The 14,301-nt window shown below is 38.0% G+C and overlaps 1 protein-coding gene across 2 annotated transcripts in view; it reads left to right on the top strand.

Annotated features, from left to right (window-relative positions):
• Positions 1-107: 107 nt before the first annotated feature.
• The window catches only part of LOC128094560 (sulfotransferase 2A1-like), a 40,606-nt gene continuing 26,412 nt past the window's right edge, over positions 108-14,301 (top strand). The window contains exons 1-3 of one of the 2 annotated variants that reach the window (XM_052712990.1): positions 108-240; positions 4,611-4,819; positions 6,482-6,608. In XM_052712990.1, the coding sequence (XP_052568950.1) occupies positions 108-240; positions 4,611-4,819; positions 6,482-6,608 (469 nt within the window). Of the gene's footprint in view, positions 241-3,396; positions 3,530-4,610; positions 4,820-6,481; positions 6,609-14,301 lie in introns of those variants that run through there. The other variant, XM_052712988.1, reaches the window with a different exon arrangement.

Raw genomic sequence — 14,301 nt, 5'->3', positions numbered from 1 at the left:
ATGATTTCTTTTGTCTGCACTGTAAATTTTAACTCTCAAGATTTTCTACATGCTGAAGGGGTTGCTAAAGCTGCAATCCTAACAGAATCCACAAAAATCTCTTTGCCATGGCAGACTACCTTTGGTTTGAAGGAATACCTTTACCTGGCATAGAGGTTGAAAAAGAATTAATTGAAGAAACTCGTGATAAGTTTGTGATCAGAGATGAAGACACAGTCATATTGTCTTACCCCAAATCAGGTAAGGACTGTGAGTGAGAATGATCCTGAAGTATATGAGGAAGGCTAGGGCTTTGATCCTCAGTTTTTGGGTGATGAGTGGAGTGCTCTATATATCTGATGTTTAAAATGCTTTTGGGGCACGGAGAGCTGTGTGTGATTGCACTTTCACTCAGAGAAAGACCTCTAGCCTGCTTTGTGTGGGGAAAGAGTCGGTTAAGCCATGAGAGCAATGTCAGTCAATACTAAAGCAGACTCTGGCATTGTTCCTTCTCTGTGTAGAGGAGAGTGGACGGAAAAAATGAAAATAAACAGAAGAAAGAGCATCAAGAGAAAAAGGCATGGATGTTAGAATATATGGAGGAGGGGAAACTGTCAGAAGGTGTACCACAAGTACATCATTGAGTGTGGGCTTTGTAAGTTTTCAAATTCTTTTTTAATTGTTTTTATTAATTTATTTTATATCCTGACCAGTTTTCCCTCCCTCCTTTCTTCCCTTTCCCTCCTCCTACCTCTCTCCCCACCCCACCACCCAATCCACTCCTCCTCTGTTTCTGTTCAGAAAGGGGCAAGCCTCAGCATGGGTGTCTACAAAGCAAGAAATATAAAGTTGAGGTAGGGTTAAGCTCCTCCCCTTGTGTTAAGGCTCAGTAAGGCAACCCACTATGAGGAATAGGTTCCTAAAATTCAACCAAATCATCAGAGATGAGCTGTGCTTTCACCTCTAGGAGTCCCATAAGCAGGTCAAGCTACACAATTGTCACACATGTTTAGAGGGCCTAGGCTGGTCCCAAGCAGGCTCACTAGCTCTCAGTCTAGAGTCTCTGAGATCCTACGATCCCATGTATGTTCTCTCTGTGGGTATACTTGTGATGATCTTCATCCACCTGGCTCAGCTAATCCTTCCACACTTTCTTCAACAAGATTTCCTGAGGTAGTCCCAGTAATTGGCTGTGGTTCTCTATATCTGTTTCCTTCAGTCACTGGATGAAGGCTCTCTGATGACCATGTGGGTAGTTATCAACCTGATTAAAGGAGATGTGCACTTCAGGCTACCTATCCACTATTCCTAATAGTCTTAGATTTAGTCACACTTGCAGATTCATGGGAGTTTCTTTTGCACTAGATTTCTACCAGACCTCATAATGCCCCATCAAGATGGCTCTTTCATTACCCTCCCACACGGTGCATGGCCTCAACCTAATCTGTTATGGTCCCATTCTCACATGCCACCATGAACCCAGGAAATCTCTTATATTTTCCCTTTCTAGGGACATCCATGCATCCCCATTCCCTTTGGACTATCCTTGTTTCCTACCCTTTATGTGGCTGTGGATTGTAGCAAGGCTATCATTTACTTACAGCTAATATCCACTTATGAGTGAATACATACCATCTTTGTCTTTGTGGGTCTGGGTTATATCAGTTAGGATGATTTTTTTTCTAGTTCCATCCATTTGCCTTCAAATTTCCTGATGCCAGGATAAGTTTATTAGGGTGCACAATATTTTGGGGAACACAATACCACATTTCCCCAGTTTTGTCTAAAATTTAAAAAAGCTTATAACTAATACAAGAAAAATTATATCCAGTAAGTATATACAATATACACAGTCAAGATTACATTATCAATGTCTAGTCCATTAACATTTGACAGATTCACGCAAAAAACTCCATTAATATATAACAATGTTCAGTCCAGTAACATTTGACAAATTCAGACAAAAATTGTTTTCAACAGTTGAATATTCCATTGTGAAAATGTACCACATTTTTTTATCCATTGCATAGTTGAGAAGCCCCTAGGTTGTTTCTATGTTCTGACTATTATGAAAAACATTGCTACAAACATAGTTGAGAATTCTTCTTGTGGAAATATTGAGTATCCTTTGGGTATATGCCTAAGAGTGGTATTGCTGAGTCTTGAGGTACATTGATTCTCAGTTTTCTGAGAAACCTCCATAATGATTTCCAAAGTGGCTGTACAAGTTTGCACTACCACTAGCAGTGGAGGAGTGTTCCCCTTGATCCACATCAAAGGATTAAATTCTTAAGTCACTCCTGGTTTCTTGCACTGCTTTCTGATAATAGCATCCAAAGCTTCCATTTCAGTCCTAGTCATTCTACAAATTAAAGCAACAGATTTACAATAAATTAGATGCAGATTAAATAAACCTCTAAATGGTTTACAGTATGTGTAAAAATGTGTGTAGGCGTGAAAGAGAGAGGAAAAGGAATATAGACAGTTATATAAAGAAATAGTTTTTAAAAATGAAGTCTTTAAAGAGACAGTAAAAGTAATATAAAAATAAGCCACATAAAAATGAATATTACACAGAGAATCTGGATTGTGTTGTCTTTCAGATTTTTAACTGCAGAAAGACATTTGATTGTAAAAGCTGCTGAGTCAAATCAATATGTGTATTTTAAACTTCCATAGAAGTGGCTTTCATAAAGTGAAAAGCTGCCCAGGGAGAAGAGCAATCACTCCGCTTATCCAAGTGTGTTATCTGTGAACCACAACAATAACTTGACTGGCAAGATATCCTAAGTTGGGAAATCCCATATTGGTTTTCCAATTACAAGTGCTCAGCTCGGAATACATTCACATACAAACACAACTAATTGGACTCAGTAGGTTATATGTACATGTGATCATATACATGTACATATACATAAACTGAAAATTAAAGAAGAGATCATAAATATGGGAAGGGAGTGAGGTACTGGAGGGGGAGAGTGTGGGTGAGAGCCATAGAGCACAGCTAAAGAATTGAGTTTCTCATAAACAACCACTACTTTTTTAAAAAAGAATTGCATGTGGTAACATTTAGTATGATCTCTGTCACTTTTATGCACATTTAAAACCATTCTGAAAGCTGAATTATATTAGAAAACACTTTAAATTAAGCCCCATTTCTATGTCCTAGTACTTGTTATTGAGTTTCTTGTTTGGGGTCATGAACTCAGGCTCAGAGATGCTGCAGAATGATCTGTGAATGAGCTCACAATTGCTTAACACACAACCCTTGACTGGTTGTTGCAGTATTTCTTCCCTTCAGTAGCTAGTTTTATAATGAACTGTGGTTCACTATAAATACTATGTCTCAGCATTTGCTAGAAGCTGAAGAGGTGGCTAAAGGTGTAATCTAACAGCACCCACAAAGAGCTCTTTGCCATGTTAGACTACCTTTGGTTTGAAGGGATACCTTTCCCTACTGTAGGGTTTGAAAAAGAAATAATTGAAGAAACTCGTGACAAATTTGTGATGAGAGATAAAGACACAGTCATAGTGACTTACCCTAAATCAGGTAAGGACTGATAGTGAGGATGATCCTGAAGTGTATGAGTAAGAATAGGGCTTCAATCCTCATGAGTTAGGGCAATAAGTAGAGTGCTCTATATATCTGATGTTTAAAAATGTTTTGTGGGCATGGATTGCTGTGTGTGAGTGAATTTGCACTCAGAGAAAGAACTCCAGCCTGGTCTGTATGGGCAGAGGGTCATTTAAGCCATGTGAGCTTAAATGCCAGTGGATTCTAAGGCAGACTCTGGCATTGTTCTGTCTCTATGTGGAGGAGAGTGGAAGAGGGAAATGATGAAAATAAACAGAAGAAATAGCACCAAAGTATAAAGGCATGGATGTAAGAATACATGGAGGAGAGGACAATGTCAGGTAGAAGAAGAATTACCATGGACCTTGTCCAGGAAGTGAAAACAGTCTCAAAACTCAAGGAACCAAAAAGAAGCATCATGGGCTTTGGGGAGGGTTGCTTGCTGGGTGGCAGAAACACTGAACACAGGTAAGTTTTAGGTTGCTGACATTGACATTGAAAGAACACGGAAAAGCCAAGGGCGGTGGAATGCATGAAGAAGATTCATACAATGGCCCAGAGAAGAAAGCTAGAGAAATATCCAAGGACAAGTGAACATGTAAACATAAATACAAGTGTGTGTGGTAAATAGACAGAAGGGGATTTATTCACCTAAAGAGAAGCAGTACTCATACACATACTGCAGCATGGATGCATCTCAATTGCTTTGCATTAAAAGAAAGGAGCTAGTCTCAAGGACAGAGTCCACAATTACATCCCTGTGAAGTATCTGGGAAAGTCGAACTCACAGCACCAGAATGTAGAATGATGATGGCCCAGGACTTCAGGGGATTTAGTTGGAATTAATTGAGCAAAGTCTCCGTTTCTCCATGGGAAGCATTGGCAATGTGCTGGATGAATATACTTTGTACTTACAGCATGTGGACATTGTGAACTCCACAGGTCTGTGTGCTTGCAAACAGCTGCCCTGTAAATTGTACAGGCGCACAATTTTCTTCTTGAGGCTTTTTTTTATAAGTACTACTGAAATGAGTGACCATTATGTTTCCTTCTTCAGGAACTCACTGGCTGATTGAGATAGTCTCCTTGATTCAGTCCAAGGGGGATCCCAGTTGGATCCAATCTGTACCTCTCTGGCACCGCTCACCGTGGATAGAGACTCAAAGAGGATATCAAAAATTAATCAAGAAGGAAGGACCACGCCTTATCACCTCCCACCTTCCCTTCCATCTTTTCCCCAAGTCTTTCTTCAGTTCCAAGGCCAAGGTCAGTGTCCAGTGGTTGAGAAATCTTTGACCAAATGCTCTTTGAACTTCATCTACCTTGATGGGCCCTGGGGTTCTGGCTGAAATGCACTCAGACTGTGTAGGTTGTGGGTGGGAACATGAGATTCTCATGCACTAAGTGGTGCAGATGTGTCTCCACCTCAGACTACATCAGAGTACCAGAATGTCAAATACCTCACAGTTATCCTGGGCAGATAAATGAGAGAATGTGAAATATCAACTAGAGCATTCAGGAACTACACATTCAGGTCAAGCAGAGAGCAAACTCTACTGTACAGTGCGTATTACTGTTTTGCTGTCATCAAAGTCAATTAGCTAATCTTGATTCTACATATATCCCATGAGCAGTGTGTGAATCACCCCAGACAGAGTTGTTCATAGAGGAAGCAGCCTGACCAGGCATCAGTGCTCTAATCATGGAGATGGTTCAGCAGTCATGGCTCATCTGTACCCACTGTGTTGCTGTATCTAGCTGTCCACTGAAATCAATAGCCACAGAAATCACCCACATCACTGATAAAGGATCTCTAGAAGGGATCAGAAATATCCAGGTTCTGAACAACCATAGTTTCTTGTTAGTAAGAAAGCTTTTTTGGAAGGCCCTGCACCATGGAGCTGAAAATATTTTATGCTTAAACTACAAAGACAAACTTAGAAAAATTTCCTCTCTTGAAAATATCGTAGAGAAGTTGTGATCATTTACTTATATGCCTGTGCATTATCGAGATTTGACACATACTTAGCTGGGAAAGTTGAGGTCAAAAAAGTTGAATTCTAGAATAATGTCACAAAGAGAATTGACACAAAATATAAATTTCCTTTTATTAAAAATATTATTTATTTTTATTTGTTTCTTTTATTGTTTGTGATTATAATATAATTACATATAATACATCATTCCTCCTTCCTCCCTGCAAGCTTTCCTCCTTTCTCTCTTTCAAATTTGTAGTCTCTTTTTTCATTAATTGTTGTTACATCTGTATATGTATCTACGTATTTCTCAATATTTAAATACTACCTGCTCAGTCTATACAATGTTATTGTATGCATGTTTTCAGGGCTGAGCATTTGGAATTGCATAACCAATTGTTATGCTTTTCCCAGGGAAAGTCTATTTCTCCAACTCTTTGCATATCTGAGTTGTCTGGAGGTCTTTGTGTTCACTATTGTGCAATGACCCACTGGCTTTGAGCTCTGCACCATGATTGTTTTGAAAGTTATGTTTGGTAGTTAAAGTTATGGAAAACAATTAGTTTCTCATATTGCAGATAGATTTATCACAGTATTCATCTCTGAGTATATAAGATGTTCTTTCAAAGTTGATGGATTTTTTTTCACACTGTAAGACATTGATCTTTAAAACTACAAAATCAGTCTTGGAATTTTGTTATTGCTGCTTTGTTTTTTTACAGAATTAGTGACCTGAGTAAGTTTGCTGTTACATGTTTGTAAACTAAATAAAATTATAAAAGAGAATTCTGACTATAGATACTTTGCACTTATGTAAATATTTTGTCCAAATAAAATAATTAATATTTTTAGAAACCTCATGGAGATCTGATTGACATTTCATATAAATTGTGCCAGTTAAAAGGTTTGGAATTACTATGTTGACCTTCATGTACATATTTTTCTTTTTAAGGTGATCTACATCATCAGAAATCCCAGAGATGTTCTTGTGTCTGGTTATTTTTTCTGGAGTAAGACAAAATTTGTTAGGAATCCAGAGTCAATGACAACTTATTTTGAATGGTTCCTCAAAGGAAATGGTGAGTGTCATATTAAATATGGGACTTGGGGGAGGCTCAGAGACATTTTTAATGAAAAGGTGAGATATAGCTCAGGTTGCTCTTGAACTCTTATATAGCCAGGGACAATGTTGAGGCTCTGCTCCTCCTGCATCTACTTCTTGAGTTCTAGTACTAAAAGCATCTACTACTATGTCGCTCAACTTAATGCTGGGGCTCACACCCACAAGATTATGTTTTATCTAACTTTTTCATGTCCCTAGCCTTTAGTATATTCTGTAGTCTTCACTTGGCTCCATCTTATCTCTCTATATTCAATCAGTTGTTGGTCCCACCTCTCATCACCATTTTGAACCTAATTGTGAAGTCTTCCTGTTTTCACGCACCACTGAATAACAGGGCACAGCCACAGCTTGCCCCATAACACACCATCCTGGCAACATTTGGAGTAACTGGTCTTTCTAGTACTAAGGTAGGTGTTATAATTGGTGGTATTGAATAAGAAATGCCTCAAATAGACCTTGACATTTGAACACTTGCTTCCCACTTGATGACACTATTTCAGAAGATTTATGAGGCACAACCTTGGAGGAGGTCCATCACTGAATGTGGGCTTTGAGAAGTTTTAAAGTCTTTTTTAATTAAATTTATTCATTTGTTCTTTATCTTGACCAGTTTCCCCTCCCTCCTTTCCTCCAATGCCCTCTCCCCACCATCTTTTCCACCCCACCCCCCAATCTACTCCTCCTCTGTTTCTCTTTAGAAAGGGGCAGGCCTCAGCATGAGGGTCAAGTTCAGGTAGGGCTAAACTCTGCTACTTGTATTAAGGCTGGACAAGGCAACCCACTATGAGGAATAGGTTCCTAAAAGTCAGTCAAAGAAATAGGGATGGGTACTGCTTCCATCACTAGGAGTCTCACAAGCAGATCAAGCTACACAACTGTCATACATGTGTAGAGGCCCTAGGTCAGTTCCAGGCAGGATTTTTAGATGTCAGTCCAAAGTCTGTGAGCTCCTATGAGTACATGTCATTTGTTTCTGTGGGTACCCTTGTGATGACCGTGACCCACCTGGCTCATCCAATCCTTCCTCTGCCTCTTCAACAGGATTCCCTGAGCTAGGCCCAATGCTTGCCTGTGGGGCTCTCTATCTGTTTCCTTTAGTCACTGGATGAAGGCTCTCAAATGACAATGTGGGTAGTTACCAACCTGATTACAGGAGATGGCCAGTTCAGGCTACCTATCCACTGTTGCTAATAGTCTTAGCTTGAGTCACCCTTGTGCATTCATGGGAGTTTCTCTTATCAGGTATCTACTAGGACCCCAAACGCCCACCATCAAGATGTCTCTTTCATTTCTCTCCCACTCCAACCATGTCCCCAAACTAATCTACTATGTTCCCATTCCAAGTCAACAAAGGAGATCTCTTCTATTTTCCCTTCCCAGGGACATCGTACATCGCCATCCCCTTTAGGCCATCCTTGTTACCTAGTCTCTATGGGGCAGTGGATTGTAGCATGTTTTTCTGAGAAACGTCCTTATTGATTTCCAAAGTGACTGTACAAGTTTGCACTACCACTAGCAGTAGAGGAGTGTTCCCCTAGATCCACATCAAAATGTTAAGTTCTTAAGTCACTTCCAGTTCCTTGTCTCTGTTTCCAGCTTGTAGTTGAGATGACCTCTCAGCTTCCTGCTGCTATAGCCCTACTTGAAACTTGTTGCCATTGCCTCCTTTCTCCCATCATTTATTCTTATTCCTCTGGAGTAATAAACCAAAATCAAGCTGTCTTTGTTTACATCACTTGCCTTTGTTCATGATGTTTTTTCACAGCAACATAAAAATAACAAATGTGCTTTTCTTTCTAACAGACTTCTCATTTGTGGATTCTCTTAGCCTTTTTTCCCCATTGGCTTCCCATATATTAGCCTGACTTTCCACCATTTGGTTAAGATGAATCTTTCCAAATATTCTAAATGCTATTTCCTTCTTTGTCTCAAAAATATTTTCATAAGCATGGATTCTTTACATTTCATATTTAGTTTAATGTTTATTGAGATATGCAAGTTATATAGAATAAATGCTTTCATTATGATATTTTCATACATGTGTGCGGGTATTTTGAACAAATTAATGGCAAACTAAACTCTCTTTTCCTGTTCCTACTCTTGCTGATCATTTTCCTCTTTCTATCTAACTCTGTTTTCTAATTCCATGATCCTTTTCTTCATGTGTGTGTTTAAGACCCAGTAGGGTCCATTTGGGTTGCTTATTGGATCACAGGGAAGGAGTGATTTACAGGAACATGGATAACATACCAATGGCTCAGGTATTGAAAAAAATACCTCTCCCTCCACCAGCAACCACTATCTGCCTATAGATCCTGGAAGGAGGGGATCTCATAAGTTTTCCCCCTAACTTCTTTTAAATGCTTAAAAAGTTCCAGGAAAGGGGTGGTTTCTTGTATTTTAGGGTCCAGTCTTGTGCATGTCTATGTGTTAAAGAGTGCTATGTCCACGTCATGTCTAGAAGACAATAATCCACATCATTCTACACCATCTTTAAGCTTTACATGATTTCCATATCTTCTTCCTCCATGTTTGTTAAGGCTATATGAGGGGATTAGGTAATCTCATTTGGAGTGAGGACTGGAAAAGGCACATATTCTCAGCATTTTGGCTATATTTGAGTCTCCAAAACTACCACTGCTTACTACACTAAGAGACTTCTTTTATCAAGCTGACAGTAGTGATATATAAGCATAAACATAGCTACTTAGAAGATAATTTGATGTGCACATCAAGTCCATTCAGCAGAACAACAATTATAGTTTCAACACTAGGACCAACTCCCTCCTCATCATGGATATTCAACCATGTTGACTGCACCGTATTTGACCTCTTCTCAATCAGAAAATGATTGGTTAAACTCATATCACAATTTCCATTTTTGCAGGAGTGGGCATATGTTTTAAGATTGGTTGAAGTATTGTCCACAGCTGAATAAGACTGTTGATGAGAGTCCCCCACTATCAGACTACACAACGTTTTCTGATACTATGAAAGCTATTGAGCAGGAAGGTATATTTTAGCCCATTCGCAGCTTGCTTTCTTTATGTACTGTGGCAAGAATATGAGGATGTGTTTAGAAACAGAGTCTTACCAATTAGTTTTAGGGGGCACTGATGACAGTGACAATTGCATTTATTATTCAGATCCTCAGGCCCTTTCAAGGCAACAGCCACTAAGGAGGTATCCCAACACTAACAATGGAGTTTTAATTTAATAACCTATGACTTTTGGGAGCAGTATATTACCTTGACTTATCCTTTTTAATGTTTTTAATGAGCTTACAAACTGATGAGTTTCCATAAGGCATTTTCATGTATTCTTGCTTTTGTTAATTTTACCCCTCATCCTCTCACCCCATCTTCACGTTAACCACTCAATCTCATATTCCCTCCCTTCATATTCATATGAGAGGTTTTCTGGAATTTCTCTTTCTTTAAGGTCTCTTTTTTTCCATGTTCCCCTTCTAATGGCCCCTCCCAGTTTCCTGACTTTATATGCACTTCATGTTAAATACATTAAGAATTTGTCTAGGATCCTCAAGTGAGAGAGAACATGCAGTGTGTGTCTAATTGTGAATGTGTTACCTCATTATGTATATTTTCCAGTTACATCTATTGTACTGAGAATTACAAAATTTCTTTTTTATAGCTGAATGAAATTTAAATATGTATACATATCACAACTTCATTGTCTATTTTTCAGTTGATGGGCATCTAGACTGAACCTGTTTCCTAGCTATTGTGAAGAGAGCTGCAATGAGTACAGATGTTCAAACACCTGTATAGTTGTACCTAAGTACATAGTAGACTACACCACCAGTGTTTCTCTTTCCTCATATTTTCTTCTAATAATTTAAAAACTGAACTTTATTATAAAGAAACTTGTAAATAAATAAAAACAAGATACAACCAAATTAATGAGACTATAAGTCTATACAACTTTATGAATTTATATACAGTTAGAATTGGTATTCAAAAGGGAAACTGTGAAGCTTCACATTAAATGTTTGTTTTTTTTTTTGGTTTTTCGAGACAGGGTTTCTCTGTGTAGCTTTGTGCCTCTCTGGAACTCACTTGGTAGCCCAGGCTGGCCTCGAACTCACAGAGATCCGCCTGGCTCTGCCTCCCGAGTGCTGGGATTAAAGGCGTGTGCCACCACCGCCCGGCACACATTAAATGTTATACTTTCAATATCACTTATATTTCATTCAATTTTCCAACACCAATCCAAAAATCCATGGCAAATTTATAAAGAGAAAAATAGTAGTCTGATATTTTCTTTCAACATTCTTATCCATTATCTGAATCTACTCCTTCCTCAGCCCTTATATTTGGATTTTCTTCTCTTTGCCCCACACTTCAAGCATTTGTTGTCATTTGATGTCTCTCTTTCCTTCTCTTTTGTTTTTTATTTTTTTAAGAGATGGGGTTTCTCTGTGCAACTGTTCGAGCATCATTTGTTTTCTTGACAATAGCCATTCTGCCTGGGGTAAGATGGACTCTCTAATTAGTTTTATTTCTATTTCCCAGACAGCTAATGATCTTGAATACTTTAAAAATGCACTTAAAGGCATGTTTTTTTTTCTTTTTTCCTTTTTTGGTAACAGTGTTGAGTTCCATGGCCCAGGTTTTGCTCCAGGATTTCTTCAATAATAATGAAGGTTGGTTTTGCTTTTATTTTTTTCTTCATAGATAACTAGAAACATATTACCTGGGAACAGATAGCTGGCAAAGATTTTTCTTCCATTTTGTAAGCTGCATCTTCACATTTTTCAAGATTTTATTTAGTTGATAAAATTTTATTAAATTTTATTTAATTTATTTTTTTATTTTATAATTTAATTTAATTTTACATATCAGCCACAGATTCCCCTGTCCTCCCTCCTCCCGCCCTGTCCCCCACCCTCTCCCCAGCACATACCCCATTCCCATCTACACCAGGGCAAGTCTTTTAATTTCACAAGTTTGCAATTGTTTATTTGCCTTATTTTCTGAGCACCATTTTGAAAGTCCTTAGTTGTGATTCCATTTCAAAGTGGACTTCCTATTTTTTGCTGTACCAGTTTCAGAGTTTTGGGTCTTCTGTTGTGGTTCTTGATCCATTTGGGATTGGGATGAATGCATGTGTGTGTGTGTGTGTGTGTGTGTGTGTGTGTGTGTGTGTGTGTGTTTGTGTATGTGTTTGTCTGTGTGTGTGTGTGTTATGAGGGACTAAGATCTAAACTAATTCTTCTACACATAGTAATCCAGTTTGTGAAGCATCATTTACTAAAGATCTTATCTTTCTTCTAATGAATATTTTTGGCAGTTTATCAAAAACCAGGTGCCTGGAAAGTTATGTGAACTTATGTCTTGTTTTTCTAATCCATTAATCTACATGCCTGTTTTATATCAGTGCCGTGCTGTTTTGATTACTATATCTACATAGTATAATTGAAATAAGGTACTAGGGTTTTTTTGATGATGGGTTTGATTATCTAGGGAAGGTTTTGCTTTCATATGAACTTATTATTGAATTTATTCTTTGGAACTTTCATAACTTGTATAAATTACATTCTGATTATTGAAACCCTTCACCCTCTCTAATCACTCTATTATTTCTCCTAACCTCCCTTCCCTACAGTTCTCATCTAGAACTTTATGTCTCTTTATTTGTTGCCCATTAGGTTCAATCATGATTAGATTGTGGGTTTTGTACTACCCATTGAAACCTAATTGGCACATCAATGGGACACAACTGAAGAAAGTGACTTCTTATCACCTAGAATCCTTCACTATCCAGCACTTCAGCAGAGAGCCGTAGTGTCCCATGAGTGTCCTCCCAACACATGATGCATCATTGATGGGTCAGTCTCAAGCAGGCCCATTGCAGGCAGCCTCAGTTGCTTTGAGATCATGCTACAGCTGCTCTGTCATGTCCACGAGTCCGCATTTTCCAGCTCTTCTAATTATCTTTCCAGCTCCTTTTCACAGCATCTTCTGTAATGATCTCTGAGCCTTAGAGGGGGTTGAATAATGTTCCGTTTAGGAGTACACATCCATCCATTATACATGACTTTTAAGATTTTTATTATTTTGTGGATAATGACAATAAAATCATCATGTGGACTATGTTGAATCTGGACATTGCTATTGGTAGGATGGCCATTGTCATAGCATTAGTTCTTCTAGTCTGTGATCCTGGGAACATTTTCTATCCCCTAGTGTCTGCATCAGGTTCTGTTTTCAATGTGATGAGGTTTTCCTCAAAGTGGACTTTAAAACCTTGGTGCATGAGTTACTTCTCTATTGCTTTAATGAAACACAATTAACTAGGCAATTTACAGAAGGAATGGCTTGTTGCGACTAATGGCTCCAGAGAGATAAGAGTTCATTATCACTATGATAGGAAGCATGGCACCAGAGGCAAAGGCATGGCAGTGCAGTAGCACCTGAGATCTCACACATCGATCTGCAAAAAGGAAGCATAGAACACTCAAAATGGTGCCAATCTTCTGAAAATTTAAATCCCACTCAGTGACATAGTTCCTTCAGTAACACAGTATCCTTCTGATACCCCTAAAACATCAACAGACAGAGAACAAACTATTCAAGTGCCAGAAAATTATAGGGGACATCCTTTTCAAGCCAGCACACTTGATATATTCTGAAGTATTTTTTGAAGCAATTGTGAATGGACTTATTCCTATGATTTGTTTCTAAGTTTGTTTGTCCTTGGTATACAGGAAAGCTGTTGATATTTGTATGTTAACTTTGTACCCTGTCACTTTGATAAAAGCCTTTATCAGATCTAAGTGTTTTCTGGTAAACTCTCTCAGCTCTCTTATTGACAGAATTGTGTCTTCTGAAAATGAAGCTACTTTGATTTCTTTTCTTATATCTCTTTTGTTTGTTCCTTTTGTCTTTTTCTTCTAGATTATACTTTGGTACACTGAAAAAGAGTAGAGGAGCACACATTCTTGCTTTCTTTCAGTTTTTACTGGAAATGCATTGGATTTTCTCCTAGTTAGTGCAATAATAGCTATAGTTTTCTCACATATGGCAAATATTACGTTGAAATATGTTTCTTCTTTTCCATATTCTTCAGGACGTTAGTCTTAAAATGATAAATTTTATATATAAAAACTTTTCTGTATCTACACAGATACAGAATTACACAGATTAAAATGTGTTTCCTGTTCTTGAATCCACTTATGGTATTCAGTTTAGATTTATTGACATTTCTATATTGAACCAGCCCTGCACTGCCTCTCTAGAATAAAGTCAACTTGATGATTGTAAATGGTTGCTTAAACATATATTATTTATTTAGCACTTCAACAAGCTTTGGTCAGTTTCTCTGAAGGTCTGAGAAAATTCATCTGAGCCTGATATTTTTCTAAATTAGAGAGTGTTTTAAGGACTTCTGCATACTCATTGCTTGTTACAAGCAATATGTTTATTTATATATATATATAATATATATAAAATGTGGATACATGTGAAACCAAGTGTGCAGGTGGAGACTAAGGATGACTTACAGGAATGTGTCCTTTCTTTTCATCATGTGGATTTAGGTCATCAGGTTTGGCAGCAAATGACTTTTCCTGTTGAGTCACTTAATTACTCTAGGGTATATTTCTGATTTTGGTTAGAAAGTATCTTGTT

The sequence above is a fragment of the Peromyscus californicus genome, unplaced genomic scaffold (assembly GCF_007827085.1).
Source record: "Peromyscus californicus insignis strain IS unplaced genomic scaffold, ASM782708v3 Scaffold_4__1_contigs__length_199733344, whole genome shotgun sequence".
NCBI classification, from domain to species: domain Eukaryota; kingdom Metazoa; phylum Chordata; class Mammalia; order Rodentia; family Cricetidae; genus Peromyscus; species Peromyscus californicus.
This window is presented reverse-complemented; position numbering and strand designations above follow the sequence as displayed.